The 17,398-nt window shown below is 45.0% G+C and overlaps 1 protein-coding gene, 2 non-coding genes and 1 pseudogene across 3 annotated transcripts; all 4 read right to left on the bottom strand.

The window, feature by feature from the left end:
• Positions 1-407: 407 nt before the first annotated feature.
• On the bottom strand, positions 408-16,123 carry LOC139424693 (exportin-1-like). Its single transcript, XM_071176764.1, has 25 exons — positions 15,559-16,123; positions 14,587-14,718; positions 13,848-13,949; positions 13,499-13,571; positions 13,245-13,306; positions 13,093-13,137; positions 12,805-12,986; positions 12,454-12,502; positions 12,248-12,367; positions 10,877-11,005; positions 10,414-10,572; positions 8,422-8,619; positions 8,015-8,153; positions 7,589-7,770; positions 6,954-7,110; positions 6,479-6,642; positions 6,109-6,243; positions 4,718-4,901; positions 4,162-4,268; positions 3,420-3,614; positions 2,788-2,956; positions 2,304-2,438; positions 1,871-2,027; positions 1,431-1,527; positions 408-1,265 (listed from the first exon to the last, which is right to left on the bottom strand). Exons 2-25 carry the CDS (start codon positions 14,710-14,712, stop codon positions 1,119-1,121), a joined length of 3,213 nt encoding a protein of 1,070 aa, XP_071032865.1. The 5' UTR covers positions 14,713-14,718; positions 15,559-16,123; the 3' UTR covers positions 408-1,118.
• On the bottom strand, positions 1,619-1,745 carry LOC139365350 (small nucleolar RNA SNORA5; annotated as a pseudogene).
• On the bottom strand, positions 3,135-3,271 carry LOC139365348 (small nucleolar RNA SNORA5). Its single transcript, XR_011626635.1, has one exon. It is a non-coding gene; the product is annotated as a small nucleolar RNA SNORA5 (small nucleolar RNA).
• Positions 7,266-7,396, bottom strand: LOC139365362 (small nucleolar RNA SNORA17). Its single transcript, XR_011626647.1, has one exon. It is a non-coding gene; the product is annotated as a small nucleolar RNA SNORA17 (small nucleolar RNA).
• Positions 16,124-17,398: the final 1,275 nt, after the last annotated feature.

Below are 17,398 nucleotides of genomic sequence, written 5' to 3'. Positions count from 1 at the left end.
CGAGTCACAATGCTGCCTTGTTAACAACATTATAGAGCGACGCAGATTACGGTTCGATTTGAAGGTGCTCCTCCCTCATTGCTTGTGCCCTTTCACGTCACGGACCATAGACCGGTGAACTGCGGCTCAGGTTTATAGATGGCCCTCAATGGCACCAGCAGACAAGCGCACCTTTGCAGACATTTTATTCATTTGGGGAATTTGTCAGAGAAGTACTATGCCAAGGAATCGTTTTTATTTTATTTGTTACTCCAAAGTATTTAAGTAATTTAACCTTAACGTTCAACCTTCCTCTCAAAATGCAGACTTATCAGTGAGTGTTTAATAGTTTCAAATCCTAATTCAGATATTAGATTTCATAACCTTCAATGATGGAAGGAAACACACACAGAATAGGACATACACAGTTTTGTAAAAATAACCAACTTTATGTTCCCATAGTACTAAGACAGCTTTACAAACAGGATGATATGCACATAACCTTCCTTTGATCTAACATTCTTGTCCAAATGTCAGAGCAGTCCGTTTTTGGTGCAAACAAAACCTGACTCGCCACATAAAAACTGCTGCCAAAACAGAAACAAAGGAAGCAGCGTCATTTACTGTCACATTCATCTGCAGGCTCCTCCAAAAAACACACGTTCTTTCTATTGGAGCACTTCCTGACACTACAGCGCTTTTTAAAGTAACCTTTTAACGTGCGCTTTTAACATATCTTACATATAAACAAATAGAAGAGGTGTTGGTGGGGGGGGGGGGTGTAGGGAAAGAAAGAGGGTTAAAAATAATTATTTCTTTCAACTTCATGCACGGCGAAACAGAGGATGACCAAAAATATAACGCTTGAATTAGGAGGGAAAAGGAGCAATACCATATTATTACACAAATGACTCTGTATAAAATGCGTCCGTATGCAAAAAAAAATGTGAGTGCCCGAATCATAGGCGCAATTCTCATTTACATATTGGCATTGATTTGGTCGACAAAGCACCTCTCAATCTCACACACACACACACACACACACACACTTGACAAGAGGAGCTCCCAGCTTCTCTTGGCTTTCTTTTTTTCAAAAACTGTACATGTTTACTGTGGTGTTCGTTCCTATGTGGCGGCACTCAGTCGCACATCTCCTCGGGGAGCTCATGGGGGTTGAGGATGCCGGGGACGGACATCTGCAGCTTGTGTTTCTCCTCCTGGGCCTGCCGCAGCGACGTCTCCCGCTCCTCCAGGAACAGGTCTGTGGTGTCCTCGCCAGCAAACTCCTGGACAGGGAGTAAAAAGAGGAAGTTGAGTGTGAGGGACAAATATCATGTACATCTACCATGCTTCAGTGGTTTGACACATCAGACTGATAGACACGCGAGGGCCAGAGAGTTACTAAGCGTTTGCACCCATGTGTGTGTGGCTACAAAACCAGAGTGACTCACCTTGATCTGCACCAGGAAGTCCCTCAGGTGCTCCTTGAAAGCGGGGATATCCTGGTTCAAGCTGAATAGACCTGTTACAAACACCTTCACCTGGGCACTGGAATGGAGAGGAGAGTCAGGATTACAACACAATCACCTACCTATATACCAACTACCTACAGTAAGTAGATCACTTTAGATCAACTAGTTATTGTCTGTAGTACAAATGTATCCCCAACACCAATGTAAAATAGATGAGGCCCATGAACTACAGGTTCAGCCATTTGGGCCAGTGCGGTCCATTGTAGAGGAAGCAGCGAATTTGACAAGGCTGACAACTAACACATCCCCATTTCAGTGCTCAGAGTGGAGCACAAAATGTTTAATTTAAAATTGACTTGACAGGGTCCCTCATGGCAGCTAAGAATAATGCAAATAGGCAGGCTGACAGACACACTTACTCTTGTAGATGGGGGAAGGCTGTCTTGAGCAGGTTGGCCACATACTCCTGAACGTAGCCCTGGTTGTTCTGGCTGGCTGGGTTGAGGGAGGTGCTGATTTTACCCTCCTCCACCAGGTTGAACATGTATGCCAGGATGGACGCGTGCATGGTTAGCCCTGCAGAAAGTCAAGCATAACATCAATTATACCTACGCTTGTCTGGCACTCACCAATGGCACATAAGCACATTGTCGTGTCCATCTGCCATGTCTGTGTTTGACTCTGCTGCAATGTGACATCAAAGTTAAATATCCCCATCAGGAATCAAACCATCTACCCATCTAGTGTAAAACAAGGACTCGGATTCCTCGCCTGTACCCAACACTTTTTACAGTACCATAGATGTTTCCGGTGATATTTAACTGTCAGCCACCGACCCCACCACCCCCTCACCTGCTGTATGCGAGGTATCTGTGACAACAGAGAAGATGTGCTGGAGGATGTCACAGAAATAGGTCTGGTAGAAGCTCTGTGCGGCAGCCTCCTCCTGGGCCACGTTCTGCAGCAGGGTGTAAAGAATCTGCAGACCTGGGGGACATAACGAGACAGACAGAGAAAAAGAGGATGCGGGATGAGTGGCTTGATGACAATAATAAGCAGGGCACATTCCACAATATACCGAAAGGACTATTTTCTCAGACTCAGATTAAGCCTAGTCCTGGACTAAAAAGCTGTTCTCCATTGAAAGAAAAGCCTTAGTCCAGCATTAGAGTTCACCTGTGTCTGAAACGCCCATAATATTTGAAATATAATTAAGTGAACTGCATTTCACCTCAGAGGAGTTTGACAACCTCATTCATCAACACAGTTCCAATCTCGTGAAAGTACTAGTATGTATGAACAGGTAGGTAAGGAAAAAGCATATGGAGGGTCCTACCAGTGTCTGCAACATTCCTCATGGTGTGTTTGAAAGCCCAGATAATGGAGTCCAGAACCAGTTTGAACTGGGCCGGGGGAATGGAAAGGAAGGCCGGGAAGCACTGCGAGTTCACAGCTTGGAGGAGGTAGAAGAAATGGGTCCTATGCTCTGGGTACTCCTCAAAGTCCTGGAGAGGAAGAAAAAGGGGACAATTCAAGTTGGACAATGTCAGTGGAATTACTTTCTATAAGGAATAAAGACTGCTTGGATTATCTCAGTCATACAGTCTTTGTTCACATAAACAATTACAAAAAGTATCCTGTGTTCAACAATCCTGCACAACCATGCATTGTAAAGACTTGACCGATTGTCTGTAGTACAAATTTATCCCCAACACCCACGCAAAAGGGATGTGGGGCCCATGAACTACAGGTTCACTGTGGCAGCCATTTTGGCCAGTGCGGTCCATTGTGGAGGAAGCACCGAATTTGACAAGGCTGCACACCAACACTAACTTTCTGTTAATGTTCCTTTGACATCATGTACAGTCTATAAGGGCCACTCAGGCCAGCTAAGAATACAAGCTAATTAATAGATTACCACATTTTTAGTAGTGCTATAATAGTATAGGAAACATCTATGAAACATACTTTATTGATCATGTTCAAAGTGCACTCGAAGACTGCGTCGAAGATCTTCGGGATCTCCCCGGTAATGTGTCCGCCCAGTTTATTGACGATGGTCGCCATGGTGCTGAGCACCTCAGGCTCTCTGGCGGCGGGGACGTTGCGCTGGTAGTCGATGAGTACGGCCTCCAGCAGGGGCGGGACAAAGTTCTCCCCCACCTGAAGAACCACGGAACGTGGTAGAACGTGATCAGTTAATAAAAGGACATTCAATCTAACAAAGCAAACTGTCAGATAACTGAGGGCTTGGGGCTCCACTGGGGGATAGTGGTGGTTCAATTCATTGGCACCATAGTTATTTTAGAAGAACTGACAGGCAAATGCTATATCTTTGTCTGTGATGTGAGCTATACTCTGCTTTTTCAACCTGTAAGTGGATGAAATTGTTTCAATGGGCATGATGCCTCTGGATAAGGTTGGGACTGTGTGGAGTGCAAGCTAGTCCAGACAGCGAGTTCCATCTTTCTGGTTGTCTTTTTGCCTCCCGTTTCTCTATGGTGTGGTTTAGACAGGCCATCTATGGTCTGAGAGACGCCCGCTCTGATCCCACCATTAGATTTACTGTTTATTTAACAAGGGAAGTCAGTTAACAACAAATTCGTATCTACAATTACGGCCTTCTGAGAGGATCTATAGAATAACCACTGGTCTATACCATTCCCTACAGGCTGTGACTCTAGATTTGATTAAGACAGGACAGACTCGCCATTTGTGGGTCGTTGGAGCGGCTGACCCAACCTGAGATCAGCTTGAGCGTTTCTCTCTTCACCGTCCTCATACTCCGGATCAGGGGCTGCTTGGTCACCATCTCTCCTAGCAGGACAATAGAGCATTAGTTAGCTAGCATAGGGATTAGTGTGGTAGCATGGAGTTAGCATTGGACAGCTCAGTGACGCTTAAGAAACATTATTATGCCACGTTCAAAACAGAGAACTTCAGTACGTTCAAGACAAACGAGCTCTGACTGAGAAAAATTGTTGTGAATGGTCACCCAGCCCCGACTTTCCGACCTGAATATCACTGACGGCATGATTTGACATTGTAATTTTCCAGAGTTCCCAGTTGTCTTGAACGCACTGTTTGACTGGACTTATAGTTCTGTGACTGATGCCGCAGACAGACAGTTAAGCACACACACACACTTTGACAAGCAAGTGCCTCAGGCATACTAGAGTGACAGACCCACACACCAAGACAAACAAGCACCTCGGGCACACAGATCAGATAGACCAGAGACAGACGACTAGGCACACACGTCTCACCGTTGGTCTGGATGGCAGAGGAGATGTTCTCACTCAGACACTTGTAGACATTGAGCATGTCCAGGTAGATCCGTCCTAGCTGCACCACGAAGGGATGACCCACGGCCTTGCAGGCCCGCACGTTGGTCTTCAGGATGCTGCCCAGCTGACGCACTGTCTCTGCATCCTTCAGGATGTCCACATTCTGGGGGAGAGAGAGTCAACAAGTCAGTTAAAATGCTTTCACCGCATCTTCAGACAACATATGGTAAGTCGCTCTGGATAGCTTTTTACTCAAGTGTAAAAAGATGAGGCTTTGCGAGTTGCTATTTACAACAACAAATGGGAGAAAAGGCATTTGTTGCTTATAAAACTACAAGGGCATCTAAGACGGTGGGTGTTCCTCTTCATTTCTTCATGGCACAGCGGTACAAGGTGGGTGACACCCTCGTGCTGTTTGGGTTGTGGGGGAGAACTTCGTGGGCTACACTCAGCCTCGTCTCAGGATGGTAAGTTAGTGGTTGAAGATATCCCTCTAGCAGTGTGGGGGCTGTGCTTTGGCAAAGTAGGTGGGGTTATATCCTGCATGTTTGGCCCTGTCCATGGGTATCGTCGGACGGGGCCAGTGTCTCCCGACCCCTCCTGCTTCACCCTCCATTATTTATGCTGCAAAAGTTTTTGTCGGAGGGCTAGAATCAGTCTGGAGTATTTCTCCGGTCTATCCGGTGTCCTGTGTGAATTTAAGTATGCTCTCTCTAATTATCTTTCTTTCAGAGGATCTGAGCCCTAGGACCATGCCTCAGGACTACCTGGTATGATGACTCCTTGCTGTCCCCAGTCCACCTGGTAGTGCTGCTGCTCCAGTTTCAACTGTTCTGCCTGCGGCTATGGAACCCTGACCTATTCACCGGACGTGCTACCTGTCCCAGACATGCTGTTTTCAACTCTCTAGAGACAGCAGGAGCGGTAGAGATACTCTCAATGATCGGCTATGAAAAGCCAACTGACATTTACTCCCGAGGTGCACCCTTGACAACTACTGTGATGATTATTATTTGACTCTGCTGGTCATCTATGAACATATGAACATCTTGGCCATGTTCTGTTATAATCTCCACCCGGCACAGCCAGAAGAGGACTGGCCACCCCTCATAGCCTGGTTCCTCTCTAGGTTTCTTCCTGGGTTCTGGCATTTCTAGGGAGTTTTTCCTAGCCACCGTGCTTCTACACCTGCATTGCTTGCTGCTTGGTGTTTTAGGCTGGGTTTCTGTACAGCACTTTGTGACATCAGCTGATGTAAGAGGGGCTTTATGAATACATTTCATTGATTGATTGTGTTGCATCCATATAATTTAAAATGCTTTGAAACAAGAGGTAACCAAAATCCAATCCCATAGTGGAGTGTGACTTACCTTGGTGGCCTGTTGGATGATGCTGTCCCACACCTGGTTGGGTAGCAGCATGTACTTCTCGATGAGGTGCTCTTGCACGGCCTGGTCCGTCTGGGCCCCAATCATGTAGCCCACCGCCTCGTAGAACGTGTGCACCTGAGGGGAAGCGATACGAGGTTGATTATGGTCATATGAACAACTCCAGCCATTTCACATGGCTGTGACAACTGGAAACAGGGTGCTCCCTGAACTTGGCCAATAGAAAACTCAAAACCAGTGTTGCTACTTGAAAATGTTCTTCAACTACTACTGTATTTTACTCTTAGTTTTGTTTGTTTTCAGAGGCCTGTAGCTCAACTGTGTTACTGCTAATCTTGGTGTATCTGTGTACCTGTTGGGGCTGGAGGTCACAGATGATGGTGTTGATGTTGTTGAGGATCTCGTCGATGAAGGGCATCACCTCGCCCACCTGCACCTGGACAAAGTGGCGCCGGCACTTCTGGGCTATCTTGATGAAGGTGTCGCACGCCATGTCCTGCACGCCATCGTGAGTCTCTGCCGGGAACAATTACATTCAAATAAAACGTTTAATAAAAGGACGTGTTCATTTGGACATACCGTAGCGGAACTTTTTTTTAAAGCTTTGAATCAAAAACCGCAAATGACTTTCTTATGGGACTAGTCCAGGTAGTCCCTCCCCCTGTTTCACAGTTGTCTTTCTTCTGTCTTGTGCCAAATGAACAGAGCCCTGGTATTTTGCATGGATGCAAAATCACACCAAGGAAATCCATTTTCAAACGACACTGAAAACAGTATCCTGTATCTTTTTGAGATATGCAAGTGGTGGCCTGAACAAAGTTGCTTACCGTGCATGAACTCAAAGAGCTTGTTAACAACAGTCTTGAGGAACTTCCAGTGGGCTCTGAGGAAGCGTGGGTACTGGCCCACGATGTACATGATGTTTGAGGCGATGATGGCTTTGTTGTCCTTCCCCCTCTTCTGCTCACAGAGACCCAGCAGGTCCTGAAGACATGATGAGAAAACGACAGTCGGTCAACAACACAGAAACGCAGCTCAGTACATCCTGACAGTCACTCTACAGCAGCAGAGTTGGGGCCAATTACATTTTAAGTCTTGTCAGGTGACTTGGACATGTAATTCAATTATTTTTTTGGCCAAATGTCGTTTCTATCAATCACTCCAAGCACCCACTGTTCTGAGTCCTCGGCGTAGACATAGCCCTGTTACTCTCCGCCCCTCATGACACAGGCTCAACACGCAGTCGGACTACAACACCTCAAGGAGCAGGTTATTCAATTTCTGAACAGTAAGTGGAACATTTCTGGTCTAACAGAGCACGGAATTGATGACTAAGACCAGCAACTACTGTGTGTGTATTTTCCCCTTTAAAGACCGTAGCTACCTGTGAAGGTGCGACACGTGTATGTGCGTGGTTGCGAGTGCATGAGTGTGCGCTGTGTCCGTTAAGACTACTACAGACCTTGATGACGGTGACCAGGAAGCGCTTCTCGTCCTCCTCGTGCATGGCCCCGCTGATGGAGCCGATAGCCCAGCATAGCGTGTTCAGGTTCCTCCACGACCACTCTGTCCCGTTGACCTGGTTGTGCAGCTTCTCCGTCATGATGCGCTCCGTGTCCGCATAGTCCAAATGGGTCAGGTAAACTGGGGGGGGGGGGGGAAGAGGGGGGTATGGTAATTACAGAGAGAGGGAGTATGTGAATAGTTCCCTACGTTATAGACAGCGAACAAAAGTGTACAGGAGAGATGTGCATCACTGACAGAGCGATCAATTGTGGAAAGTTCCTTTGACAAAGGAAAAGATTGCGGATTAACTGACATTACAGACTAGAGAGAGGACGTGTATGTGTGTGTGGAATGTTCAGACGGTCCTGGGCCAGGCACTTACCCAGTGTCTCTCTCATGTTCTTATAGAGGTTGATTGAGTCTGTGTCCTTCATGAACTCTCGGACCACCTCGCCCTGGTCGTTCTCCACCACCAGAACTTCCTCTGGTTTGGCCATTCGGCTCACCATCAGCGTACGCACCTGTGTTACCAGGCAGACAACATGCCAGTGACAATTAATGGACAATCTAAATAGTGTGATCCTATCAGAGACACCATGAGGCAGGGACACAGTCGGGGGACAACAGTTTGAAGTGGTGGGAACCTTGTTCAATTGTCACACATCTTTTTAATTTGTCGATTGCTTTGCTACTCTCTGCCCTATGACACGACCCTGAAGGACATTGGTTTGGGGGAAGGTCAAGAGAGAGTGTGTGTACCCGTCCGTCGGTCTGTGTGTTACTCCTCACCTTGGAGAGCACGGGCAGGTAGAGGTGCCGGCGTGGCGGCACGTCAAAGTGCTGGCTCCCAGAAAGCAGGGGGGAGGTGGAGGTGGAGAAGGGGCTCTCCCTGTAGAGCTCGGCCGCCAGGTGGTTCCAGTACTCCAGACAGATCTTAAAGATCTCTGTCTCCTCCACCTCAGACACGAGCAGCATGTAGTGCAAAGCCTGGAGAGGGGGGGGGGGGGGGGTTAGAACAACAGAAGGTAAGGAGAATGTTGAGGATTGGGGGGTTAGCGCCATTTCAATGGTGCGTGACTTGAGGACAAAAACAAAAACTGAAAAAATAATAATAAAATGCAGATAATAAACTCAGCAAAAAATAAATAGGTCCCTTTATCAGGACCCTGTCTTTCAAAGATAATTTGTAAAAATCCAAATTACTTCACAGATCTTCATTGTAAAGCATGTTTCCCATGCTTGTTCAACTAACCATAAACAATTAATGAACATGCACCTGTGGAACAGTGGATAAGACACTAACGGATTACAGACGATAGGCAATTAAGGTCACAGTTATGAAAACTTAAGGACAGTAAAGAGGCCTTTCTACTGACTCTGAAAAACACCAAAAGAAAAGATGACCAGGGTCCCTGCTCATCTGCGTGAACGTGTCTTAGACAAACTGCAAGGAGGCATGAGGACTGCAGATGTGGCCAGGGCAATAACTTGTTATGTCCGTTACTGTGAGACGCCTAAGACCGCGCTACAGGGAGATAGGAAGGACAGCTGATCGCCCTCGCAGTGGCAGACCACGTGTAACAACACCTGCACAGGATCGGTACATCCAAACATCACACCTACGGGACAGGTACAGGATGGCAACAACAACTGCCCGAGTTACACCAGGAACGCACTATCCCTCCATCGGTGCTCAGACTGTCCACAATAGGCTGAGAGAGGCTGGACTGAGGTCATGTAGTTCTGTTGTAAGGCAGGTCCTCAGACATCACAGGCAACAACATCGCCTATGGGCACAAACCCACTGTGGCTGGACCAGACAGGACTGGCAAAAAGTGCTCTTCACTGACGAGTGGCGGTTTTGTCTCACCAGGGGTGATGGTCGGATTCGCGTTTATCGTCAAAGAAATGAGCCTGTACTCTGGAGCAGGACAGAGTTGGCGTTGGAGGGTCCGTCATGGTCTGGGGCGGTGTATCAAAGCATCATCGGACTGAGCTTGTTGTCATTGCAGGCAATCTCAACGCTGTGCGTTACAGGGAAGACATCCTCCTCCATCATGTGGTACCCTCCCTTGCAGGCTCATCCTGACATGACCCTCCAGCATGACAATGCCACCAGCCATACTGATCGTTCTGTATGTGATTTCCTGCAAGACAGGAATGTCAGTGTTCTGCCATGGCCAGCGAAGAGCCCGGATCTCAATCCCATTGAGCATGTCTGGAACCTGTTGGATCGGAGTGTGAGGGGCTAGGGCCATTCCACCCAGAAATGTCCGGGAACTTGCAGGTGCCTTGGTGGAAGAGAGGGGTAACATCTCACAGCAAGAACTGGCAAATCTGGTGCAGTCCACGAGGAGGAGATGCACTGCAGTACTTAATGCAGCTGGTGGCCACACCAGATACGGACTGTTACTTTTGATTTTGACCCCCCCTTTTGTTCAGCGACACATTATTCCATTTCCATAGTCACATGTCTGTGGAACTTGTGCAGTTTGTGTCTCAGTTGTTGAATCTTATGTTCATATAAATATTTACACGTTAAGTTTGCTAAAAATAGTTGACAGCGAGAGGACATTTCTTTTTTTGCTGAGTTTAGTATTTGAGGTCAAAGGTAAAATTGTTCTGGCTGCAGTACAGGTTGGTAAGGAACAAGAGGGTATGTGAACTGTTAATACGTGACTTATGGATGAAAGCGATTGATTCGTGCATTTCTCCTGCCAAAAAAATTGTAGGAACAGTATCTCTGCTGTTATTGTCCAGTATTCACGGCGTTAACGCTACCTCCACGAGTGTCTCCCTAAGGTTAGGCCTCTTCTCGATGAGCTGTCCATGCTCTTTCAGGAAGGTGCAGAGGAACAGGCTGAGGTTCTGGATGAAGTTCTGCTCATCGTCCTTGCCATTGGAATATGCCAGGCGGATGTTTGTGTTCAGGGGGAGCATCTAACACGCAAAGAGAGATAGGGGAAAATGCAGATTATGTGATGCGTCAATTAGTGTTAAATCACTTATTTTTTTCTTTATGTAAAAATGTATGCTAACTTCTTAATAGTTCTTATGATGCCTGCAATATGATCGTTGTTGAAACATAGGATCTGCAGTATCCTGTTTAAAATAATATATGAAACCCATCGGTTTGTCCTGCTCCATCATTTGGGTACCACTGCTACAATAGAGTTTTGACAGTAGGCTTAACTGGCCAGCAGATGGAGCTATGCATACCAGTTTGAGCTGACATGGTGTGTACCTGTTTGAGCTGATCCATGGTGAGCGTGAAGAGGTTGACAAACTGCTCCTCATACTGGTTGACACTCACGCCGGCGATCTCCGTCAGACACTTCAGCGTCACGTTGCGGAACATGGGCACGTTCAAGAACTGGGAACGGACAAGAGGAAGAAGAGGTTAGTCAACAGGGTCGTATTCACTAGGCACCAATCAGGAGAAAACTGACTGAAACAACGTGTGCATTACATTCTGTACTTTGACGCATTTGCTGATAACGAAATCTGAAAATACTCTGGATACATTCAGTAACAGGTGCAACATAAGACAAAAAAAATGACACGGATTTGAGTGAGAGGACTAACTGGTGTCTCCAAGTGGCCACACACCTCTCAAAGAAGAGTCTTCAACTATAAGCTTCTTTTTTTTGCTCTCCTATCTGTGCTGTTGAGGAACTAGAGCAAGCACACTTGTAGTTTAGTCCTGAACACATCCCCGCCATCGCACAATTACTATTGTGGTTTATGCAATCCAATAACACCCAATTATAAATCGCAATCTGGGTCAAGTGGGCATGATTTGAAAGCGTATTCTATTGCCAACATGACCAGTCTTTATAAAATATGATATTACAGTGTTCAAAAGGCAATTCAGAGAAAGATATCGGAATTTTGGTGCACGTAGAAAGGAGTCTTGACTGCATTCAGGTGCTGCTGCAAATGTTCTAAACAATTAACAAACATAGGGTCATTCTGTTCAGAACAACCCAGGGTATGCCGCCATATCATATTGTAACTGTACAACAAACAGTGATCATAAACTGACACGGTATATGACATAAGTTTTGAGATTTGGACACGTGAAAGTCACATTTGGACGAGTGTTTGGCTTGCTTGTATGACATCAAAGCGGTATTTATTATAATCCTCATGCCTCATCTCTCAAAATACAGTCCTGCTCAGCCACTATAGAGCTCTAACGTCATGTACAGCATGTTACTTACTGTACAGCCACTTGGTTCCAATTTAGGCATTTATTAGTGGCTAAATCTGCCATTTTCAACCGGTAAAGGGTACAAGTGTACGGATGTTTGCAGCAGACCAAGTCGCCGACGCAACAAGGTGCAAATGTCTCAAACATTCACAATATTGTTCCTCTGGTTCTTACGCACTTGCAAGCAAAACCAATGCAAGAGCGCCTTTGTGAGAGGATGCCTATAGCTCAACTGCCGTTTCAAGTTTACACAAGCCGGTATTGCTGTATCACATCAAAAACATCACTAAATTGCCTAGGGAGATGTTTCAATGGAACAGAGAAGTAGTAATACGCCGATACTTAGTCATCTAATTTTCAGTATGGGGACAGGTGCAAGTGAGTCATCAGGAGTTGAGTTACCTTGTACACCAGAGTGCTGATCAATTTGGTCTCAAATATGTACCCCAGGGGGATCCAGTTCAGGAAACGCAGGAGAGTCTCGAGTGTGGCTTGGACCAGAGGGGCATTCTGGGAGTTTTCCTGCAGAAAAAAATGCATTTAACTTGAGTTGGGTATTCAACATGTCAATTTCATATCATATTTAGAATCCCTGAGCCATTGCTTACCATGACAAACTGGCAGAGCTGGAATATTTGCGAGAATTCATTGCACATACTGAAAGAAAAAGAAAATCATTACTAAATAGCATGTCAGTGTACAATTCCATCTTATCTACCCCTGCCTTCAAATAATGTGATGATAACATTTTTACAATTCAGTTGCCATGAAGAGACTGGTAATGATACCAACCACTAATACTCAGGGAAACACTCTTTGTGATATACAATACATCTCCAAGCAGCCAAAGCATTTATTGTATAAATAAGCATTCAATTGTACCGTGTAGACTACATTGTATCCTGCGCATATGACAAACTTTAAAGTTATTAGGTAGCTGGATAGGAGACGTTATGTACCTGTCTTTCAGGTGCTTGGCCTTGACCTGGGTCATCTGTCCACTGGAGAAGTCAAAGACCTCCTCACTGAGCAGCTTGAGGATGATCATGTTGTTCTGACACAGACTCTCGCTGGTGCGGCTGGCACCCACGATGTCACTGATGAAGGTAGGCCAGTGCTTGGGCCACTCCTGCTTCAGGATCTACACAAGCAGAGGAGACACGTTGCGTTTGATTGTTTCGGTTTTAACCATTTGTAATGACAGGACAGACGTGTTTCTTACAAAATTGCTTTTTTTTTTTTTTTACCTGTACGAGGATCATGTTAAGTTTTGCAATGTACACTCCATCTTTCTGAAACACAGATTAAAAATGCAGATGAAATTTGGGAACGAGCACAGAATTTCAACATGGAAAACATTGCAGCGAGAACAGGGTCAAACACAGGAACGACCTTTTACCTCAACATTTGCGGCATCAGATGAGGTCTTGATAATCAGACCAACGACATACTTCTTTATTCCTGAAAACATGCAGAAATGTTTGACTCAACATTGTCAAAGATCAAATGTTTGTGCCTGCATAACACGGAACATTAGCTATGTAGTCTAGCCACGTTATTCCCTTATCTTAATGTCACTGTTCATTCCCAAGGTTCGTATCTCACGCTTGGCCCTAATATAGTGGTGTTATTCCAAACAACCTATTGTGTTACCTTCACATTGATTTCTTGGAAGAATCTTCCAGCGTGTCTTGATCACAGTCTCCAAAATTTGCAGTGCATAGTACTGGAATGGAGAGGAGGGAAAGGCTTAGACTATCAGGAAAGGCATATCACTCACAACTTCATCTCCACTAATAAGACAGATCTTTTATGTTTGATACATTGGATAAAATATATCAAAAGTTAACAAATGTAATAAACAAGATCTACGCATCTCTATGGCTCCAACTGGACTGCCAATGCCTGGCTGTAATGATATGCTTTTCGATGTTGACTTATATATTCGCCCTGGTTAGAGGATGTAAACCGATCACAAGGAATGAATCACTGGCACACATACTTTAGTCTTCATGTTCTGAGAAAACTCCAGGATGGTGTCGACTCGTGTCCATGCGTCCGGGTGATCCTTGAGGTTGGTCAGCACCTCCTGGGCCATGCGTTGCTGTGGAAGACGAGGAGAGAGAAACTGTTCTGAGATCTGTGTGGCTTTAAATGTCTAATCCGCAGTTGAAACAAAGCATGAACCCTGCCACTAAGGGATGGAGAAATGTAAACACTCAAATTCATAGAGAGCAATGGATGCAAGGACTGATCTTCCATGATATGAAAGTTACAGTTTTAACCATGTTCAGGCTATACAGTATATGTTTATGTTTACCAACATGGGAGTAAAGTAAGTTTGTATTTTGAGTCATAACGGGGTACAATTAATTGTCTGGCTACCTAAACTCCTTGCTCCGGCCAAATCCTACACCAAACCTACTGACGTAAGTTTCTTCTTCGCAATGAGTCTGGATCTGAGTAACTCCTAACAATTTCTAGAATGGAAAGCTATTCTAGACCGTAGGACTGGTCCCATAACCCAAAAAGGTTGGGCGAGAGCCAGAACACACATGGGTAAAGCAACTGAAAATGTGGCTTTGATACTCAAAGCCAATCAGAAATGATCCAATCACTGATTACTTTGTTTTTGTACAAAGCCCCTGGTTTTGAAGTCACTGCAAACAGCCTAAATGATGGCAGTCTGTAGCATATGTAGCATATGACAGAGCAGCAGAAGGGCAAGGAGCAGCTCTCACCTGTGATCCAATGTCATAGTACATGGAATTGACTACATTGTCCAGCAGATTGATGTCCAGCTTTTGACTGAAGTCTAGCAGCTGTCTTGCTGCATGATCCGCCAACATTGTCATGTTTGCTGGCATAGAGCTCTAGCAATGGAGGGGTAGGGAAACATGAGAACAAATGGCAGAACTTAACTACAGACAGACCTGTAAATAAAACCTAACCAGAAGACCAAAGATATTATTTTCACTCCCGATATTACTACCTATGGCTACACCCACCCACGTAACAACAATGGCGAAATATTGAGTGTGACTAAAATTGCGACATCACTCGCAAGCCTGTAAACTTAAATAGATGTGGAAATTGCGACACCATGGACCACAAGTGGTACTTATGGCGCGTTCAAGTGCTCGTCGGAACCAGGAGAATCGAAAATGTCCGATTTATAAACGGGTTATAGTCAAACACGTGCCGGGTTTAAACCAGTTAGTCATTCGGACATTTCTGAGTTTTCTAGTTCCGGGAAGCACGTAAACGCGGCAATACAGCAACCCCTCCCTCCATCCAGCGATTCAAGAGTGCTGCTAGTTGATAACGCAAGCTAACGTTACTGTTTAACTCAAGGCTAACTTAGCGTTTACTATTGTTAGCTAGCGTTACCTCTATTGTGTATACCACTTAGTTACGTCTAAATTAACTGACCTCAAAGTTGACACAGGTCTAGTTAGCTTATCGCATAAACAAACGTCTGGCTAATGTAGTTATGTTAAGTCTGTAAGACGATAAAATTTCACTTCACTCACTCGTATTAACAAACTAAGTAATATTCACAATTATAGCTAGCAAGTTGGTTTAGCTATAAAATCAGCCAGATAGCTAAAAGGCTAGTTAGCTACCACTAATAGCTAGCTGGCTAACGTTAGCTACATCACTAACCAAACTCAAGCGATTCAACCCACTAAACAGCTAGCTACCAAACTTACCTTATTTAGTCTTTCCGTTGTAATAAAAAAAAAGAAGAGACTTTTGCCCTTATTTTTCAACTGTCGTCTGGCTGGATGTCAAGCTATCTCATGGCACACGTTCCAGTGTGGTTGACATTCACTAGCTAGCTTCCTGGCTAATTAGCTAGCTAGCCAAATTATTTATGTCCTAATAGCACGTCGTTAGCTGCATGTCCTGCCACTGAAGCGAAGTTTCAGTATGATAATGTACATGTAACAATTTACCAAATAGCAAATAAATGTCCACGGACTAGTCTAGAAGTAGCTTAGCAATGACTGAACCGTTGCTGACGGCGAGAAATGTTGTCACGTTAGCCTGCTAATGCACAAGCCAATGATGACTTAGCTTCCCTTGGCTAGCTAACAATTTACGGAGTCACACGTATAGCGTTATTCCGGTTCATAATCACAAATTAAAATAATCTTGAATTTATTATTGGTTCTATTCGTATATAATATTTGATAGCAGGGCTGTGTAAGAGCTTGTACGCTAGCTCTTCATCTCATGCTTCAAACCCAAGACCGGTTGAAACCGGTTAAGACTGGGATATTCCATCTAGGTTTTTCGGCCCATGGCGCCGCGTAAAATTTGGACTATGTGCACGCCCTTGAGTGATCCGATTGGTTTGTCATAAAATTATACAAGGGTTGTCCTGTTATTTTACGGGCTAAAGATGCTGTCAATCAAAATGAACATCCATCCTTCAGTACCCATGCGGCTGTGTTTTCCGTTGGTCTGCGGGGTCCACACACCCCAAAACATATATAATCCATTTGGGTTGGTAAATGACTTCAAGTCTATGTACTGTACATAGACTTGAAATCACTGGCCACTTTAATAATGGAACACTAGTCATTTTAATAATGTTTAAATGTTTTCATACGGCTTTACTCATCTCATTTGTATATACTGTTTTTAGTCTATGCCCCTGAAATTGCTCATCCTAATATTTATATATTCCTTAATTCCATGATTTTACTTTTAGGTTTGTGTGTATCAAATCAAATTGTAATAGGTGAAATGCTTACTTACAAGCCCTTAACCAACAATGCAGTTTTCAGAAAAGTATTTTGTAAAAAAATACAAAATAAATATTTAAAGAGCAGCAGTAAAATAACAATAGCGAGACTATATACAGGGGGCACCGGTAGAGTGTCAATGTTAGGTTAGTCGTGATAATTGAGGTAATATGTACCTGTATATGTAACTATAATATGTAGGTAGAGTTAAAGTGACTATGCATAGATAATAAACAGAGAGTAGCAGCAGTGTAAAAGAGGGGGTGGGGAGACAATGCAAATAGTCTGGGTAGCCATTTGATTAGCTGTTGAGCAGTCTTATGGCTTGGGGGTAGAAGCTGTTAAGAAGCCTTTTGGACCTAGACTTGACGCTCCGGTACCACTTGCCATGCGGTAGCAGAGAGAACAGTCTATGACTAGCGTGGCTGGAGTCTTTGACAATTTTTAGGGCCTTCCTCTGACACCGCCTGGTATAGAGGTCCTGGATGGGAGGAAGCTTGGCCCCAGTGATGTACTGGGCCGTTCGCACTACCCTCTGTAGTGCCTTGGGTTGGAGGCCGAGCAGTTGCCATACCAGGCAGTGATGCAACCGTTCAGGATGTTCTCGATGGTGCAGCTATAGAACTTTTTGAGGATCTGAGGACCCATGTCAAATCTTTTCAGTCTCCTGGGGGGGGGGGGGGGGGGGATAGGCTTTATCGTGTCCTCTTCACAACTGTATTGGTGTGTCTGGAGGACCATGATAGTTTGTTGGTGATGTGGACACCAAGGAACTTGAAGCGCTGAACCTGCTCCACTA

The sequence above is a fragment of the Oncorhynchus clarkii genome, chromosome 13, assembly GCF_045791955.1.
Source record: "Oncorhynchus clarkii lewisi isolate Uvic-CL-2024 chromosome 13, UVic_Ocla_1.0, whole genome shotgun sequence".
Lineage (NCBI taxonomy): Eukaryota > Metazoa > Chordata > Actinopteri > Salmoniformes > Salmonidae > Oncorhynchus > Oncorhynchus clarkii.
The sequence above is the reverse complement of the archived record's forward strand: the minus strand, read 5'-3'. Positions and strand labels throughout refer to the sequence as shown.

Coding starts and splice junctions, on each gene's coding strand:
- LOC139424693 (XM_071176764.1), bottom strand. CDS start 14,712: ATGCCAGCAAACATGACAATGTTGGCGGATCATGCAGCAAGACAGCTG. Junction 13,138..13,244: donor CTGATGCCGCAAATGTTGAG/GTAAAAGGTCGT, acceptor TCTGTGTTTCAG/AAAGATGGAGTGTACATTGC. Junction 8,620..10,413: donor TTAGGGAGACACTCGTGGAG/GTAGCGTTAACG, acceptor CCCCCTCTCCAG/GCTTTGCACTACATGCTGCT.